The sequence below is a fragment of the Opisthorchis viverrini genome (assembly GCF_000715545.1).
Source record: "Opisthorchis viverrini unplaced genomic scaffold opera_v5_56, whole genome shotgun sequence".
Classification (NCBI taxonomy): domain Eukaryota; kingdom Metazoa; phylum Platyhelminthes; class Trematoda; order Opisthorchiida; family Opisthorchiidae; genus Opisthorchis; species Opisthorchis viverrini.
Window position 1 is genome coordinate 1,593,981 of NW_008751713.1, and position 16,426 is coordinate 1,610,406.

Below are 16,426 nucleotides of genomic sequence, written 5' to 3' on the forward strand. Positions count from 1 at the left end.
TCAATGGATCGCTGAGGTGCGCAAAACGTCACACCACAGTATGGTCCAGTCTCTTCGTGACAGTGACGATATGTAAATTTACTCAAGTCTTGATCCGACAGAGTAACTTGCATCCAGTTCGAGAGCACTCGTTCAAGCAATTTCAGAGCGAAGGTAGAAACAACTAAGTCAAACTCTGTGGTGTCTTTCTTTGGTATCGGTGTTAGCCACTCACCAACAGTCAGGAATTTTACCAAGTGAAAGCATGTCAGAATACTCCTTGAGCAGCAACGTCAATACACGATCGGGGCTACGGGCTGTCTGAATTCACTAGCCCCATGTTCCTATTCACTTCTGATGCCAAGCGATCCGTGGCAGTACACTCATTGGTGGGTAGGTGGGATAGGTTCAAAATTCACGTTTCCTTTTGCCGAGGTTAAGGGTAAAATTTTGACCCTCCGCCGTATAGCTGCTTCAGAGTCAGTCGTATTTTACGGACGCGCTTGTTGGCGAGTGCCGTATTGATGTAAATCTTGTTGGGGCGTTTTTATTCAGTTCGATTGTCCACGTAAGTTTTCTGACCTCTGCGGAACTTTCTCTTTTGTAAGCGTGCCCTGTTTTCTTCCGTACTAGCTTAAGTACTACATAAGTGAACTTAGCAATGTTGACGTGGATATTCTCAACAGGCAACACAGATCGAAACAAAAACTGATAGTCGTGAGCTGACAACGCACTTGTGTAAATTTCTGCGCACATTAATCCTGTGGTGGGGTATAATTTCGGGGATAGTCGCAAACTAGTGATCGTAGAAAGCAAGTGCGGCGCGCTTTCAAGCAGTCAAGTCAATGGTGCTGTTTACAAACACAGTTTAGATTGGCCTATAGTTGTGTGAGGAATGTGGATTAAGCCAAGTATGTCAGGTAAGAAGGATGAGAGGGCCTATTTAAGTCAGCGGCAAGTGCACAAAATCAAAATGCCGGTGGAAAACAAGTCAACCAAATCAGATATTTCTGTGACTGGAGCATCAGGCATGGTGTGTCTGTATTCCAAAGTTAAGCAACTAATATACGTCGTGGAATGCTTTTATCGGATATGCATGAAACAATATCAATCGGCTTTCACACATGTCATGACGCCGCGTGGTCTGTTGCAAAAGCTGACAGGTTGGTCAGCACGAAATAAACCACAGCTTTCTAACTGCATGGTACAATGACCTAAGGCTGACCTGCTCAGAGCATCATAAATCCGCTATTTCTGTATTGTTTACGGGGCAAAAGCTAGGGTACGTGTACGATCTTAACTGTTGACGAAATAACATAAAGAGATGTTGTAGTAGGAAATTGCATTTGTTCCAGAAGTTTGCGCCTATGTGCAACGACCCGACCAGTACTGTATTAATCAATCCGTCCAGTTTTCCTAAGAAACATGTTTTGAATACATCCTTACGCTGCGACTGAAGCCGCGTTCCAAGTGCGCGGGATTGTGAGTACGATGACCGTCAAATCGATGTAAATAAAACACGGCTCAGTCAAAATGGAATGAGATGATCTGTTGCATGCCGTCAGTGTCATTAACCAGCGGTTTGTCTACCTCCAGGATCTGTATCCAAAGAAAAAGTCGTCTTTAACCCGCGTTAGGGTCACAGACTGACCACCTCTAGGCTGTTTCTGCGAGGTAACGGCATTCTCACAGTACCATTCCTGAACAGCTTAACCCGTGAAGCGTAGATATGTCCGACATTGGGTACATCTTTAATTGCATTGAACCAAAACTGTGATGTAATTTCCTATTCACAAACGGATCATACTGCGTTCTCATGATCCTAGTTAGTTGAAGGAGGTGAGTTGGTGTAGTCGAAATAAATGATGTACATTTGCACCACCGGTCGGTATCCGACTTGAAACAGTTTGAAATGCGTAATGAGAGTTCCTAAGAATTTGCTAGCAAGTTATTGTTAAAATCATATTTGTCTGTAGCACATATTAACCTCAAGGGTAATAGGGCTTGGTCAAGTTGCACGTGGGCTACAAAGTACTGCGAGAATAACCGGACTTTTGAACTATAATGAGTTACAGTTTTAAATGGGCAGCTGGAACCTTCCATCTAAAGATTAAAACTCTCCTCGAAACGATCGAAATGCATAGCTAGAGGCTGAAAGTTAGTAGGATGAATATGGATGGTAAGAACAGCTAACCTTATCTCTGCCTTTCTCTATTAGCCTCTTTTTTGAACGTTCCAAACCTTCATCTAGCAGATCGACCAAGCGAACCGTTTCACCGGAACGAGTTTTGAACTTTTTCCTGCAAAAACGAAAAAAATCGAAAAAACTGAAGGTAGGCCGATCAAACGCACAATTATGGCTCACAAACAGGTGATTAAATTCAGGCTAAATGAAAAATTTATGACAAACCCAGAGCCAACACAGCCGAGCATCCCTTCCAAAAGAACCTTGATTGAAGAGATATTGCTTTGATAACTGAACATCGGTGATTACTAAATATATAATCATTCTCAAACGCACAATTATGGCTCACAAACAGGTGATTAAATTCAGGCTAAATGAAAAATTTATGACAAACCCAGAGCCAACACAGCCGAGCATCCCTTCCAAAAGAACCTTGATTGAAGAGATATTGCTTTGATAACTGAACATCGGTGATTACTAAATATAATAATCATTCACCTGTAACACCATTTCGGTGCATAGCTGCCATGCCATCCGAAGTAGGCACGAATTGCTCAAGCCCGGACAGGAACAGCCAATATTAGGGGGTTAGGTGCGAACCACGGACCCTTCAGTCAGTAATTTAGTGCCTCAACCACTGAGCTATGGCGAGCTGAAAAATCGCATATAGTATGAACTGCTATCCATGAGGATGAAGACAAATGATAAAAATGACTTATCTATCCGTTTCCTACTCTGCCTTAACAGGAACAGTTCGTTATTTCACCAAGGAGTGAATTGCAATTTCCATTCGTCGATCATGCACAAAAAACAAGAAATTCCTGCTACCATGTAAAGGCTGATCCATTCCCTTGTAGTCCGATTCATTAGCCGTCAAAACTATTCAGAAACTGATGTTCTTGGTCACACTTGAACGCCTGTCCCAACCCTTAAATGAGAAGGTGGTGTATCTAGCTGTACCTTATCAGATCAACTGCTCACTGACCTCCAATATCTATGGCAACCCACAGAGCAATGTCTGAGCCATAGCTTAACTACCGCTGCATACAACCGGATTCAGGTCCACATCCCAATATAGGTTGCTGCGTTGTAAAAAAAAGCGTTCAGCTGTAGCACCCTTTTGGTACCTAGCTGCCATGCTACCCGAAGGAAACACGAGGGCTGGGATACTGCCAGGTCGCCCGAGCCTAGACAGGGGAAGTCGAGTGGCGGAGGTCGGATTCGAACCAAGGACCTTCCGGTCAGTAAATTCGCGCTCTAACCACTTGGGGCCATCTCGCCCTTGCTGCGTTGTACGTGCAGTGACTTTATTGCAGTTGTTGGAACACTGTGGGCTATGGATCCGTTTGCATAACCTCGAAACTTTTGGAACCCATGTATCAGCTAGTTGCTTGTTTCTGTGATGATTTTCAAAAGAATAGAAAAACCGCCCGCGAAATGAATGTCACCAGAGATTCCAAACGGCTGAACGATTTGATTGGATTTCACTATGGTCGAATACAAACGAAAGGCAAACAGTAGGTCAAAGAAGAGTACGGTAGCAACCTTCGACAGCATACATAATGGATGGCGGCATCGTGATCAAGATAAAGGGTACATTGTTGATGCCTTCTGAATCGCCACTTTAGATTATCTTGAGTGATGTTGATGTGCCTGTGGGAAGTTCTACGTGTGTATTCTAAAGACTGTGATTCGTATATATTAAACTAGATTTCTTTGGCCATAGCCGGAAACGTAGCTCCATAAACAGGATTGCTTGTGGACCACTTGGGCTAAGGTATGCAACGAAGTAAAATAAACATGTCTCCATCAGGGTTAAGTAAAGCAGTCTATCTTAAGGTCTCCTTAACTCTAATACTGAACACGATGTTTCAGGGAACAAACAAACTAGAAGTCTCACGGCATTCTCTCGGTGGAGTCACAGACTCAGCGGGAAATAAGGTAATAAATATTTTTCATAAATTCGCACGGAACTTCACAGACTAATAGCTTCAACTCGAAAGCCCATTCCTCCCAAACAACTAAAGTGGCAACGTTTCTACTAACCTAAAGAAACTTCTCAGAAAAGTGCGAAAAGGAATATCGAGACAGGACTAAAGCAATAGAAGAGGAAACGTGCTAAATGGGCATCTGTTACAAATCTATAAGCATATTTGAAGACCCACAAAAAATACACCGCAGTCACATGCGGCGAGAGACATCATCTCAACGTACTTGGTGCCAAAATCATCCAGAAAGCTTATCTTATCACAACCGAGTGCACATGAAAATCTCACCATACAAGGTATTCGTGTCAGAAACGGTGCGATGGAGGATAGTAGTCACGTGAATCAATGGATCTGGGATAAAAGTCATGCCAAGAATTGGCATGAGAATGTGTCTGCATCAACAGCGTTTTTATCATAACAAGATGTGATTCACAACTTGAGTTACAATTCCACCAAAAGGAAAAAAACACCAACTAATTCCCGACAAACAGATCCACTCACTTGTCTTCACCAAGGACAACACCGAAAGAAACATGTTCCACCCGATGAACGCTGCGTTTATAGAATCCAACCGCTTCGGCAGCAGACCACAAAGTATTGAAGTGAAGGGCCTTCCAAAGGAAAACAAAGTGGATAAGAGTACTAGTTAGCGAAACCAGGGTTCTGGACCAACATAGTGGCTGAAGAATGCAAGCAAAAGATGTGGACAAATGAGATGGAGAGTTAGTCGGTAGGCTTCGTGGTTGTGTGAGCTGTAAGACAGCACACCTCTGCAAACAGGGCGAAAATGGTGGTTTAATGAGTCGATATGGTAGTCGTATTAAGGTGAACACAATCCCACTTTTTACTGAATAGAAATTTCAGTCACCATGACACACATATGAATCTGTCCGCAAACCAACACCAGAATGTCCGGAGCTCACTGGAAACCCCTAACCACAACAAAATTCCCTCAGGAAAGCCGAGCCTCCGGGCCAGAAAGGCCACTTATCGATTGAACTTCAAGCAGCCAGCGACGACTGAGGATAATCGAGTGCTAAGACATAAACTAGGGGCGATGCCAACCTATCATTGAGTATTGACCGGAAAGGGGCGAGATCGCCTAAGTGGTTAGAGTGCGAATTTACTGACCGGAAGGTCCGTGCTTCGAACCCGACCTCTGCATCTCGACTTCCTTCGTCTAGGCTTGGGCAACCTGGCCGTATCCCAGCCCTTGTGTCTCCGTGTGGCATGGCAGCTAGGCACCAAAAGGGTGCTACAACTGAACTATTTTTTTTGGAATTTTTTATTGACCGGGAAGCCTCGATTCAGCGTGAAAAGATGCGCCATAAATAATACGATGACCCTTATAATTTCGCACCCGCTTATTCGCAACAAAGCTGCTAAAACACCAAGGTTCTGGAGCCGGGGTTTGCAGTCATATACCACAAAATAATGTGTGAAGTAGAGCAGCGCAGCCAACCCATCAAAAGGTCAATCGTAACCACGGACTACCACCTTGATCTGGCGTTCGAGCCTGGGCGTTGCAATGACCTCGTGGGCAACACTGATTGCAACTTCGTTATTCAAGGCACACCCATGCCAGGAAGGTCAAAGGGGAGTGGCCGAACAAAGAGTAGCGGGTCCCTCATAATAAGTGACGTAATTCGAGTCAACATGCGGTAGAGAATGCACTTTTTCGTCCTGGTGTTGCCCCATTTATGGAAGCTACGATGCCACCTTTCTTCGAGGAGGAACGGAGTCCAAATGGTCTACCATAAAAAGCGAACACTCCAGTCACTCAGAGGTTGACCTAGACCGCCGATACCCAAATACGGCAAGAACAATTCAAAAAATAGTCCAGTGCAGTTCTCAAAGCCCCTATCGTGTGCATGCGGAGGTCGGGCTGGCCTAACTCTATGCAATCTCGGACTACGAAAGTCCCTAGAAATCGGTTGAGCTGTAGCACCCTTTCCGTGCTAGCTGCATGCCGAAGCAGGGATACTGCCAGGTTGCCCAAGCCTAGACAGGGGAAGTCGAGCATCCGTCAGTAATGTTCTAGCTTTGGTTTGAAATTTCAAGAAAGTCGAGCTTTCAGTTCAGTTATCCCCACTCATGGAAACCGTCTTGGGGGATGGCTTGTCTGGAAGAAGACTTTCTTACTAACTGAGCTTAGGTTTCGCTGTATTTTGCATCCAAGATATCCAAGATAGTTCATTTCAGAGGAAACGGACGCATTGCCGTCTCCATGCAGTTACCAGATAGCTTGCAACCTTTTCGAGAGGAATGTCGTCAAAAACTGATCTTTGATAGTTTACATCAGTAAGTCGGATAGGGAAGGAAAAAATAGTAAACGTAAGTGTTTTAGCAGGAAAAGCAGCAGGTTCTTCGGAGATACTAATGGTCGTTTGAGGCTAAACTGGACATTCTACCAGGCACCAATGAGCTCTTTCATGTTGAAGTTCAAGGTTACTAGCAGAAATGGTCCAATCACGCAGTCAGTGGCACTGGTGCATCAAAACTGTCTCCTTCGACGCGTAGCCACCCAGTTCTCGAATTAACTGAACATGCCATTGCAACCAATGCTTGACTGTATCCCCCACACTGTCACAATTTTCGGTGATCGAAACTTTAGCAGCTAGAACCAGTGCATCCATGACATATGGTTTATAGCTGATAAATTGAAACCGAGTGCCTTTACCGCGTTATCCTTAAATGCGAGTTAACAGATCCGAGTGTATCTGATTAATCGCAGGATATCCCACTACTGAGCTCTGGCACCAACCAAAGCTTTTTTGATAAAAATAGTTCAAAACCGCAGATCTGAGTCTCAGAAGTCAGCTGTTCATCCATGAATATCAGTAACCAGTTACGATCACTCGCGGAAACAATGTGCTATGCTTTTAATAGGTTACCAAATAGTGTCACAAATTCGGTGCCCTGCTGGTTCGGTCTTATTCGTGAAAAAACACAAGTTCCCAACAACAAATCAATAAATGTAGTGAAATTTGTCCAAATAAAAACGCTCACCTGACCAGCGTCGACCACGTAGATTACCCAGTCGGCCTTCTCCTCGTGTATCCGATGCAACAAGGCAGTAAGATCAGATGTGTCATACGTAAATCCACCATCAGACTTGACAATCGTCAGTGGAACGTCACAGTTAGGAGCCCAGAGTATTTTTCTACCCTCGTCTAACTGCAACATATTCAGAGTCTCCAGATCTCGCACCATATCATGCATTCGGGATTGATAAAACGACTCGCCTCGTTCAACAAGATCCCTAATGTCCAACCTATCGTAGACCTTTTGAAATTCTACGAAAGCAGAAAAAATAATTCAGTTCAGTTGACTAGAAATCTAAAGACTGTCGTATGAACAGAGACGTGGAAAAGCACTTCCCACGTGCGACAAATGAAATATGTTGATTTTCAAGAGAAAAGAGCTTTGACAGTTGCGCCAGATTACGTTAGAACGCATAATGGCGAAGTTGCAGGGACACTATTCCAGCCATCTAATACTCTTCTCCAACCCCTAAACCAGCACCACAGACCGAAAATCGTTAAACCCAACCACTTGGTTCGACTGGTTTCATTTCCAATCAATTTGGCAGGACAAGCCCCATATTAGTCAATTGCTGGCACACCGTACATGAAACAATGGTGATTACCGAAGTTCGCCTCCGCAAAATTTGGACGGGTTTCATGCAAGGGAAATCGAGGTTTATGGGGCTTCGGACACAACACGTGGACCGTCTTGTGGGTTCTAAGACACCAAGGTTAGACCTGACATAATTAGGTGATAAAGGAGCTACCATTTACGGTTTCATGTTCAGAAGTACGTACAACACTCGGAATCGACGGGAGATCAAAGCTCACTTAAACACATACAGAAGCGATGCAAGCTCCTTCAGTGTGGTCCTCTGAGATCCATACGCCTATTCACTGCGTCCCCATTTCGTCTCAGTTAGTCTGATGGAAATCCAATCCTAGCAGGCTAAACTAGTACTAACTATGAACCTTAGCGGGTTGTTTGGAAGCGAATCTGGCGGGCGTCACAGTGTTCATAATGACAAGGTCCACAAGAAAACACAAGCCATCGCAAATGGACTGCTTCAGCCAACCACATGATTGGTTGGTAAACCAGCCACTATTCTTCTGAAGACTGGGCTGAGGTATCTTTGTCTGAGCAGAAATCGACAAAGAACACAAGTTTATATCCCTTCTAATCCAGGCTTCACGCCCAAAGAGAAATTATTTGAAGCATGCTGCAAGCCTACTAGCTCCAAAAGCTACTGCACCTAACACTGGGTAAAAACTGAATAATAATTTGAAGGCTCACTGGTAAAACATTTGACCGTTTGTCGTGGCACTTTAACACAAACTGAATGAAAAGTTTGTGAGGCATGACGCTGAAAAATTCCACCCTTGAAAACCACTCCTCACCCGTAAAACCAAGCTGTTGTCGCAAACAGATTGACCCACAAATTCCTTGCGTGTCTATACGATGGGTTGCGGGATCTAGTTCCAGACTCACTCTCAGACTTTTCCTGATACCAAACAACACGAAGGAGCCATTAGGGCTGATATGATGACATGTTACCCAAGCAGGGACAGAAACACCCGAGAAACAGAGGGATGAACTCGAAATACCGACCTCCCCGTCAGCATCTTTTCTGCTTCACACATACATATCTCCAATCCCTTGTAAGCTGGTGCCGACCTGCTGAAATAAGACCGAGGGTTATCGGGAAAATCCCTTGGAAGAGCATGGGCTTGCTTAACTGAAAGTCTGTTATAATAAACCCACATAAAAACAAATAAATAAATACCCGGATTCTGCAGGGAATACCTCAAAAGAACTCGTAGTCATTAAAAATCACAAGCCACAAGCAATAAACAGCAGTAAGATGATATGTGTAGTACTCCCTAAAAGGAGACCGCGAAATATTGTGGTGGGCAGCTTCCCCCAGGGTATAGCCTCTCTTGGTGAAGGGGTTGCATACTAAATGAGGACTGACAAGGAAAGCCACCGTGAACTCCTTCAGTCAGACGAAGGGGTCACTCTAGGCCCATTAAGTGTGGCTTAAAGTAGACTTTCATAAAAAGTCATGCGACCTGAAATCCTACAGAAACATTAAAAATCAGGTGATCCAGGTTTATCAATATTCTTGGTAGAACAGTACCTTACAAGGTTTATTCAATTTTCATTCAAACCACCAGATCATGTGCCTTTTACGGATATTACGAAACAAAAATCGAACGCGACACCTGACTAGGACCATTAGAATAAATTGTGGAATAAAACGAAAGTGCGTAGCAGAGACAAACCCAACGACCGCAGGACAAATTAACTAGGTAATCAAACGCCCCACAAAAGAGATAGCTACAAATAATACTAGAAAGTATCTTATTTTGTTCGGGAAAATGTGTTTAGCGTGTTGAAGGAAGCAGGTAGTGGAAACCTATCAGCAAAAATGAACAAATGGAACGATGGTGGCCAAACGAGCTGACCAATATGTTCGGATGAGCCGGATATAGTGTATCTACCATTAATGTTGACGTTTCTAACAATGCGAATTCGTCATCTTTTCTATCCCTATCGCCAAGGTCTGTGCAAAAAACAGCGGTAATCTGATTACTAAATAAAAAGGATGAAGTCTGATACGAAAGAAAACGAGCGTGGGGATCTTTCCGATATTGACCATTACACACGGAACCAGCGGTAAACCAATTAAAGGAAACCAGAAAATGAAAGTAGCAATATGAAGTGACTTTTAAAGTGATTTTTACACGCACAAATGATTTTCACCTCCTCAAAGGTAATTTGAAGTGAGGCTCGATGGCAAACGGGTAGTGCTTCGTACGCGCTATTCGCTTCACTTCCAGAGCAGGGTGCACAGCTTGCACAAACGCCTTCTGAATGCACAAAGTCAGTCTATGGATGTGGGTCCCCACAGCTTCAGTCGTGGACATTATTCTTATCCAAGTTCTTCGTGGTAACCCTGGGGCCACCTTGATATGTGAGAGTAGATACCGTCCCAGAATCGGCCCGATGCTTGTTATTATTATCATTATATTATTATTATCGTCATCTTCCGCTGTAAAACCTCGCACTTGTTGTACAGTGGCATTAGCTGCAACAGTTTCATTCGCTGGCGACCCGAGGAGAGAGGGATGGATAGCTACATATCGAAGGTAGTAGCTGATGATTGAATCCACGAGTGACGCTGGACTTTTCATTGATGAGACCGGGAGAGAAAGCCATGCACTGAAAGCAATAGACCGGATGCATGAGAACCACTGAGCGCGCGACTGGGCTATGTCAGTCAACGTATAACCATCAATGAGTCCTGAGGGCGGGATGTTCATCGAGGGAGAGGACAATGACCAACACAGTAAGTCTCTTGATAATGGTTCTCATACTTCGCTGCCAAGTCATTGCCCAACTATCTCCGGCTCGTTTGCACCCTTCATGTGGTTGTGCGAAGAGGGTTCTCTGAGGAATCCGGCTGATTGGCACGCAGAGCACTTGACCAATCCAGCGAAACCTGTGAAGTGTGATCAGTCAATCTATCATGAGCGAGTTATTCCTTCAAATCCACCGGACGTACTTCAGCATTACTGATTCGATGTTACCACTAGACTAGAGAAATCCTAAAAAGACATCGACAGTCAAACACTAAAAGCGCTTTAACGTCTTCATGTCGTCAATGAATATCGGTCCGATGTCCTGCCTGTAGTCGATGAGTTACGTGTTCGTGCCCATCCCTGGATTACTTTAGAATGGGTGGACGCCCGCTTGCATCCCATTTTCGTTTATCTGCCTCCTTCATAAGAGAAAATAAACTGGTAAACACACCGAGCTGGCTTGACGAGGTAGTTGACTGTTAACATTAGAACCTCTGAGCAGATTCCAGAATTCACAAGGCGTCAGTTAAATTCGTGCCGGAAATGAGTACGTGTATTTCTATGACTGTACAAAATTTGGCCTTGAACGGGTGCCCTAAATTTTACCTCGATCGGGCTACCTGGTTTCTCAACGATCAGTTGTCGCCGCCCCTTCATCGCAAATGCGACTTGCACGACCAAACATGTGAGAAACTGCAGAGTATTGACGGAGAATCACCTACTTGACCGAGTGGCCTACTACGATGAATTATTGACAGCAGGTTTATCAGGTCGGATGTGACAAATGTGTCTGACCTTAAGGCAGTTGCAGGCGCATACAGTTGCTATGGTGACGTCCAGCAACCGGAGTGGTTAATTGGATGAGTCTAAGGTTTCAGCGGACAAACACGTATAAACGTTTCATCAGAGGTTGAACAAATCTAGAATGCAGTACACAACCTTCATTGTGGATGGGGATGCTTCAGTGAAGGAAACCCAAACACAACGATCAATCCGACATCTGTGGAGATTTGTTGACTTTGTCCTGGGTTTAAAAATGTGCCAACGGAATACGCACTATGTTGAATGCATTCACGCCGCTCATCGATGGCATTATTTTACGATATGAGGGGCGGCACATTGCCATTGACATTGTGAGTGAGTGTATTCACCGGACTACAATACGTAAGTTGGCCTTAAAAGACGTAATGCTGTGGGTAACGATTTTGGAGCATAAATGCTCCGCAATGACCCCAAAAGATCGGTTCTTTCTGATCAAGAAATTTCTTCGTTACGACCACGGGGATAAAGGTTGGTTGCGCAAACCAGTAGAAGCATTTGAGTCTGTTCGCGCGGTATCGGAATCTTTCACATCTAGTCGATTTGCTTATTCGTCTGACTTAAGTTGGACCGGCTGCTCGGGGCTCCGAAAATTCAGATCTTTATGTTTACGTTGTTTTGAAACTTTGAAGTAACATAGTAACACCTATTCGTGATTTACCAGCGTTCAGTCAACGACAGACTGGTGTGATTTTTTAAGGAACAAGCCCCCCGACCTGGAGGACCAAGAGACAATCCACTAACCAGCTTGGTCTGATGCAACGGGTACTTCCATTGAAGAATTTGCCCAGCACTAAAAGCTGCTTTGTTTGGGACACGTGTTGTGTATGCCGAAGAGAGCTCTGTTTTCCATGCCCAACCCAGAGTGGCGTAAACAAGGATTTGTCAACCCGTGACTTGGCAGAGAAGTATGAAGGAGATCACGAAACGCTTGGGTGCTGTCGGTGCTACTCGCCTTCCAGGATGGGGACCGCGTGATCCTCACTGTGCCTGGTTGGAGACGCTGAAAGATACGCCGGCCAACCGATGACAGTGGCGTTTTTGTTGTCAGTTTCTATCCAGATCGCCTGAATTAGTGTCTGGCACCTTGGAATGGTTGTAGTAAGTTAGCATTAAGTCCCTTCCTCATCCACCTTTATTGCTTTTTTCACATTAGAGCTTCCAAGTAAATCAGCAGCGAAGCATCGATGTTGAATACTGATGTCATGCTGTCGATGATGATGATCTTGTTGCAGATTCGTCGACACCAGCTTACACGGGCTCTGAGATACCACTAGCCCGTTTAGCAATGCTGTGTCGTCGCAAGTGATCCTCCTCAATATGTATTCTAGAGAAATTGCACCTTCCAGTGATAAATCATAGCAACACTAACTCCATGTGGTTAGCAATGCAATAGGTAGCAGTTTGTCGAAAGAGGAAATTCGAAGTTCAACAGAAGTCCATTACATATGTTTAGTTGCCTTAGTTCGGACAGGAGATTCCGATAGGATTTTTCCTTCAATTTAGTTGTGACCATGGTGTATGTTTCCAGAAATCATCAGCCACCATTTTTAATGGATCAATAAGCCCACCGTTATAATGGCTTCACCCTTTTCGACGAACTCTTGGTGCCTTGAACCTTTACTGAGCTGAGTGCCATTTGCCTTCAGAAGATTCATATATCCCTATCATTAGGTGTTTTCAGTGCAGCTGAATTAATGGCTGTACAAAAGTGCGTCCGTCGAGTAACCTGATGTGTCCAAGTTCCCGCAAGCCGGAAAGCAAACTAGCTACTGTTTGGCCTCCCTAAATCTTAGGGTTTTGCAGCGATTTATTTGACCGCACCTGTCTCTCACTGTTTGACACTGTTTGACAACAGACTAACTAATCGGGCTTGGGTGTCAGAACTTCCTGTTGCAAAATTGCCAGAGAGACATCAAGCGTTGTGCAAAGTAATGTTTACACACTTTGATTTCGAGCAAGAAGTAGGCCTTGCTGTATTACAGCAAGCTCGAAATAACCAAACTTTACCGGTCCGTTTTAAGGATTCTTATAACTTTTTCTATCGATTGAACGGTACAGGTTTCGGTGTCTAGACGAAGCAGTTCTTTAAGCAGGTAAGCACCCATTCGAGAGGGGGAAACAGACCGTAACAGGAAATAAGTTACCCGTTTGGTACGACACGCCAGTGAACATGTTCATATTTGTTTTCTAATCTTCTAATCAAAACTTTGAGTGTAAGAAGAAATAAAAACCTGTAAGTTCGGTGTGAAGAAGCTGTCATCACAAAATAGCTGGTGGAAAGCAACGTACCACGGCGGGATATCTCACATATCTGTTGCCACATGCGTATGTGATTTGGGTCGTGGCACTGTAGCTGCACAACTGCCTTGTAAGCGCGCGCTTTAAAGTCCTCATCCTCGTCGAATTTAGCCTTGGCTAGTTTGTAAAAAGCTTGCAGGTCTCCGATGGGCGGCACAGTCCGCACGTCAGGAAATGTCTCCTGCAAGTGTGCGATTAACATTCCGAATTGCGTCCCCCAGTCACCGATATGGTTTAGTTTCAGAACTTTGTGTCCCAGAAACGTCAACAGACGTGCGATCCCGTCTCCGATAATAGTTGATCTGTAATACGAAAAGAGAGGGAACCCGAAGTAGAATGCAGCAGAATCTGTTTCGAGTAGAAGCACTCTACCATTTACCGAAGAAAACAGTCTGTAGGTAAGTAGAAGAGAAAGAAACCACTGTAGGACAGCAAACTTATGGGATTGCAACGTGCGTCTACGAAGTCCTAGACAAAGTAACACTCATGGAAAACAGTAGGGCTAGCCATACTCTGATAGACAATTTGAGAAAAAAGGATTCGCTATAGGCACACAAAACATTACGTCCAAAGTATTCAAGTGTATGAATACGGTGGAACAAATTGTTTCGCGTTAGGATTTTAGCGGAGGACAGACATCCATACACAGGGAAAATAGCAACCACGATTAAAATACAGACTGGGGTTGAAGCTGCCGACGTTACACAATAGTTGCGCATCGCAATGAGCAAACAGTCAGTTAAATCCACCGCACAATCAAAACGATTAGTAATGAGCTTACCTCAAATGACCAACATGCATTTCTTTTGCAATGTTGGGCGAGGACATATCGATTATAACTGAATAATGGGCAGTTAATCGTGGCGGCTGAACACCATTCGTCAGTATTTTCTTCAATTCACTCAGCACAAAAGCTTTGGAGATCCGGATATTGATAAATCCTGGCCCGGCAACTTCCATCTATAGGAAAATGTGACTCCAGCAATGTATCTCACCTTTTCTATCAAGTCATTCTGTGGGAGGGCATCAATAATTGATTTTGCAATAAGAGAAGGGTTCGCCGTTGCATCAGAAGAGCCAAACTCCTAGTCCAATTAAACCACTTATCTGAAGCCTGTGCTTACCTTTGAAAGTCTGAGTGCACTGTTGCACTGCAGATCACCGAAACGGTCGTTATTCGGAACGGTCACCTGCACTTTATGACCTTTGTGATCAGGAAATGCAGTTTTCACAGCAAAGTCAAAAAACGCCTCGACTGCTGTTTGAAAACTTATGGAGTGGTTGGACATTTCAGCTTGGAGGGCTTTAGTGGTCTGGACCCACGTTAATAATGAAATGAATGACTCACTGATTCCAAGTGATTAATTCTGTAAAGTAGAGCATCTTTTCGGTCGTATAGCTGTTTGACTTTAAGGAATTGAGGTTCAGATAACATATCTTCAAACTCTCGCTCAAGTGTTTCTACACATGCAACCTATAATCGAAGAAGTGAGAACAAGATTGCGAGACCTCCGATTTGGCCATTTTTAAAGTTTGCACGATCGGAAATCGATTTCTTATTGATATCCGACAATTGTGGACGGTTCGGTAGAAACGAGTCGCACAACCTGAAACGGAAAGGTTTGTAAGCATTAAGCGAACCAAATGTGCAACTTGAAATGGTATCTTGAAATTATTTCATTCCGGTTTGCTGTGTACTGTAGTGTAATAGTGTCCCGAAAGGACGTAGTGGATCAGAGTGGGCCTGTGTCTGGTCACAGGTAAACTGGCTGATTTCTGTGCAGCAAATCGACGCTAGGTCACCTTGATGATCCATCTGGCGCCCGGTTTACACTTGACTGGTAACAACTCACTAGGGCTCAACGTCTGGTATCATGCCTCCTGCTCGCCCTACATTATGACCAGCTAGACAGTGGTGCTGAACAGGAACTGTCAGGTCTGAATGCGCTGTCTCATCCCTCAAATGTGTCGCCTTGGCTGGGTGCACAATGTTCATCTTGCGGCCGATGGGCGATGAACCCAGATGAATGAGAGCAGGGTGGAGGCGCAAGACCACATGCAGTGACCGCTGGGGCTGACTTCAAAGCCTTTGGGCAATGCGGATGGTTCCTAACTCCGCAACTATCGGTTCTATGTCGCCAAGCTGCTCGCTTACCACCAAACTAGTCCTGTCGCACAAGCAGCGAGTTGTGCCTAATTCGTCTGTGAACGGCTCGGACAATTGGCATGGATCGACGAGTGGAAATATCCCTTTGAACTTCAATTAGCCCATCGGCGGTTGTTACAACTGATGATGAAATAAAGTATCATTACCATCATCACCGAAGCCACGTAAATTTTAAACATTGATGATTCACTACAGTGAAGCCATATTTACTGTGAAACAATAAAAGTGGATGGAGAAGGGACTTATTGCTAGCGTACCACAATCATTCCGAGGTGGCTACACCCCCAGACACTCTGAGGAGAAAGCGACGACACGGATGCCACTGATGTTGAACAGCCATCGTATCCTTTAGAGTCTTCAACCATGCACGGAGGAGATCACCCAAGTCCTATCCTGGAAGGTGAGTCGCACCGACAGTATCCAGACTTCTCATGGTCGCCTTCATAACCCCTGCCCAGTCAAAAGTTGGCCACGTCTCCGTTTACTCCACTCTGATTTCGGCACAGAAAAAAGCACGCTTTTCGGCAAACGACCAAGCGTCATCGTGCTTCTGGTCCTGACGACTCTTCACCTGCTCTGTTCAAGAATGGCGGTGGAT

At 44.5% G+C, this 16,426-nt stretch overlaps 1 protein-coding gene across 1 annotated transcript in view; it reads right to left on the reverse strand.

Annotated features, from left to right (window-relative positions):
- T265_03819 (hypothetical protein) overlaps nt 1-15,096 on the reverse strand; it is a gene marked incomplete at both ends in the record, with an annotated part of 27,577 nt that extends 12,481 nt beyond the window's left edge. Inside the window, 8 exons of the mRNA XM_009168390.1 lie at nt 2,174-2,279; nt 4,654-4,763; nt 7,162-7,448; nt 13,653-13,963; nt 14,443-14,621; nt 14,657-14,746; nt 14,786-14,974; nt 15,010-15,096. Of these exons, the coding sequence (XP_009166654.1) occupies nt 2,174-2,279; nt 4,654-4,763; nt 7,162-7,448; nt 13,653-13,963; nt 14,443-14,621; nt 14,657-14,746; nt 14,786-14,974; nt 15,010-15,096 (1,359 nt within the window). The remainder of the gene's footprint in view (nt 1-2,173; nt 2,280-4,653; nt 4,764-7,161; nt 7,449-13,652; nt 13,964-14,442; nt 14,622-14,656; nt 14,747-14,785; nt 14,975-15,009) is intronic.
- Nucleotides 15,097-16,426: the final 1,330 nt, after the last annotated feature.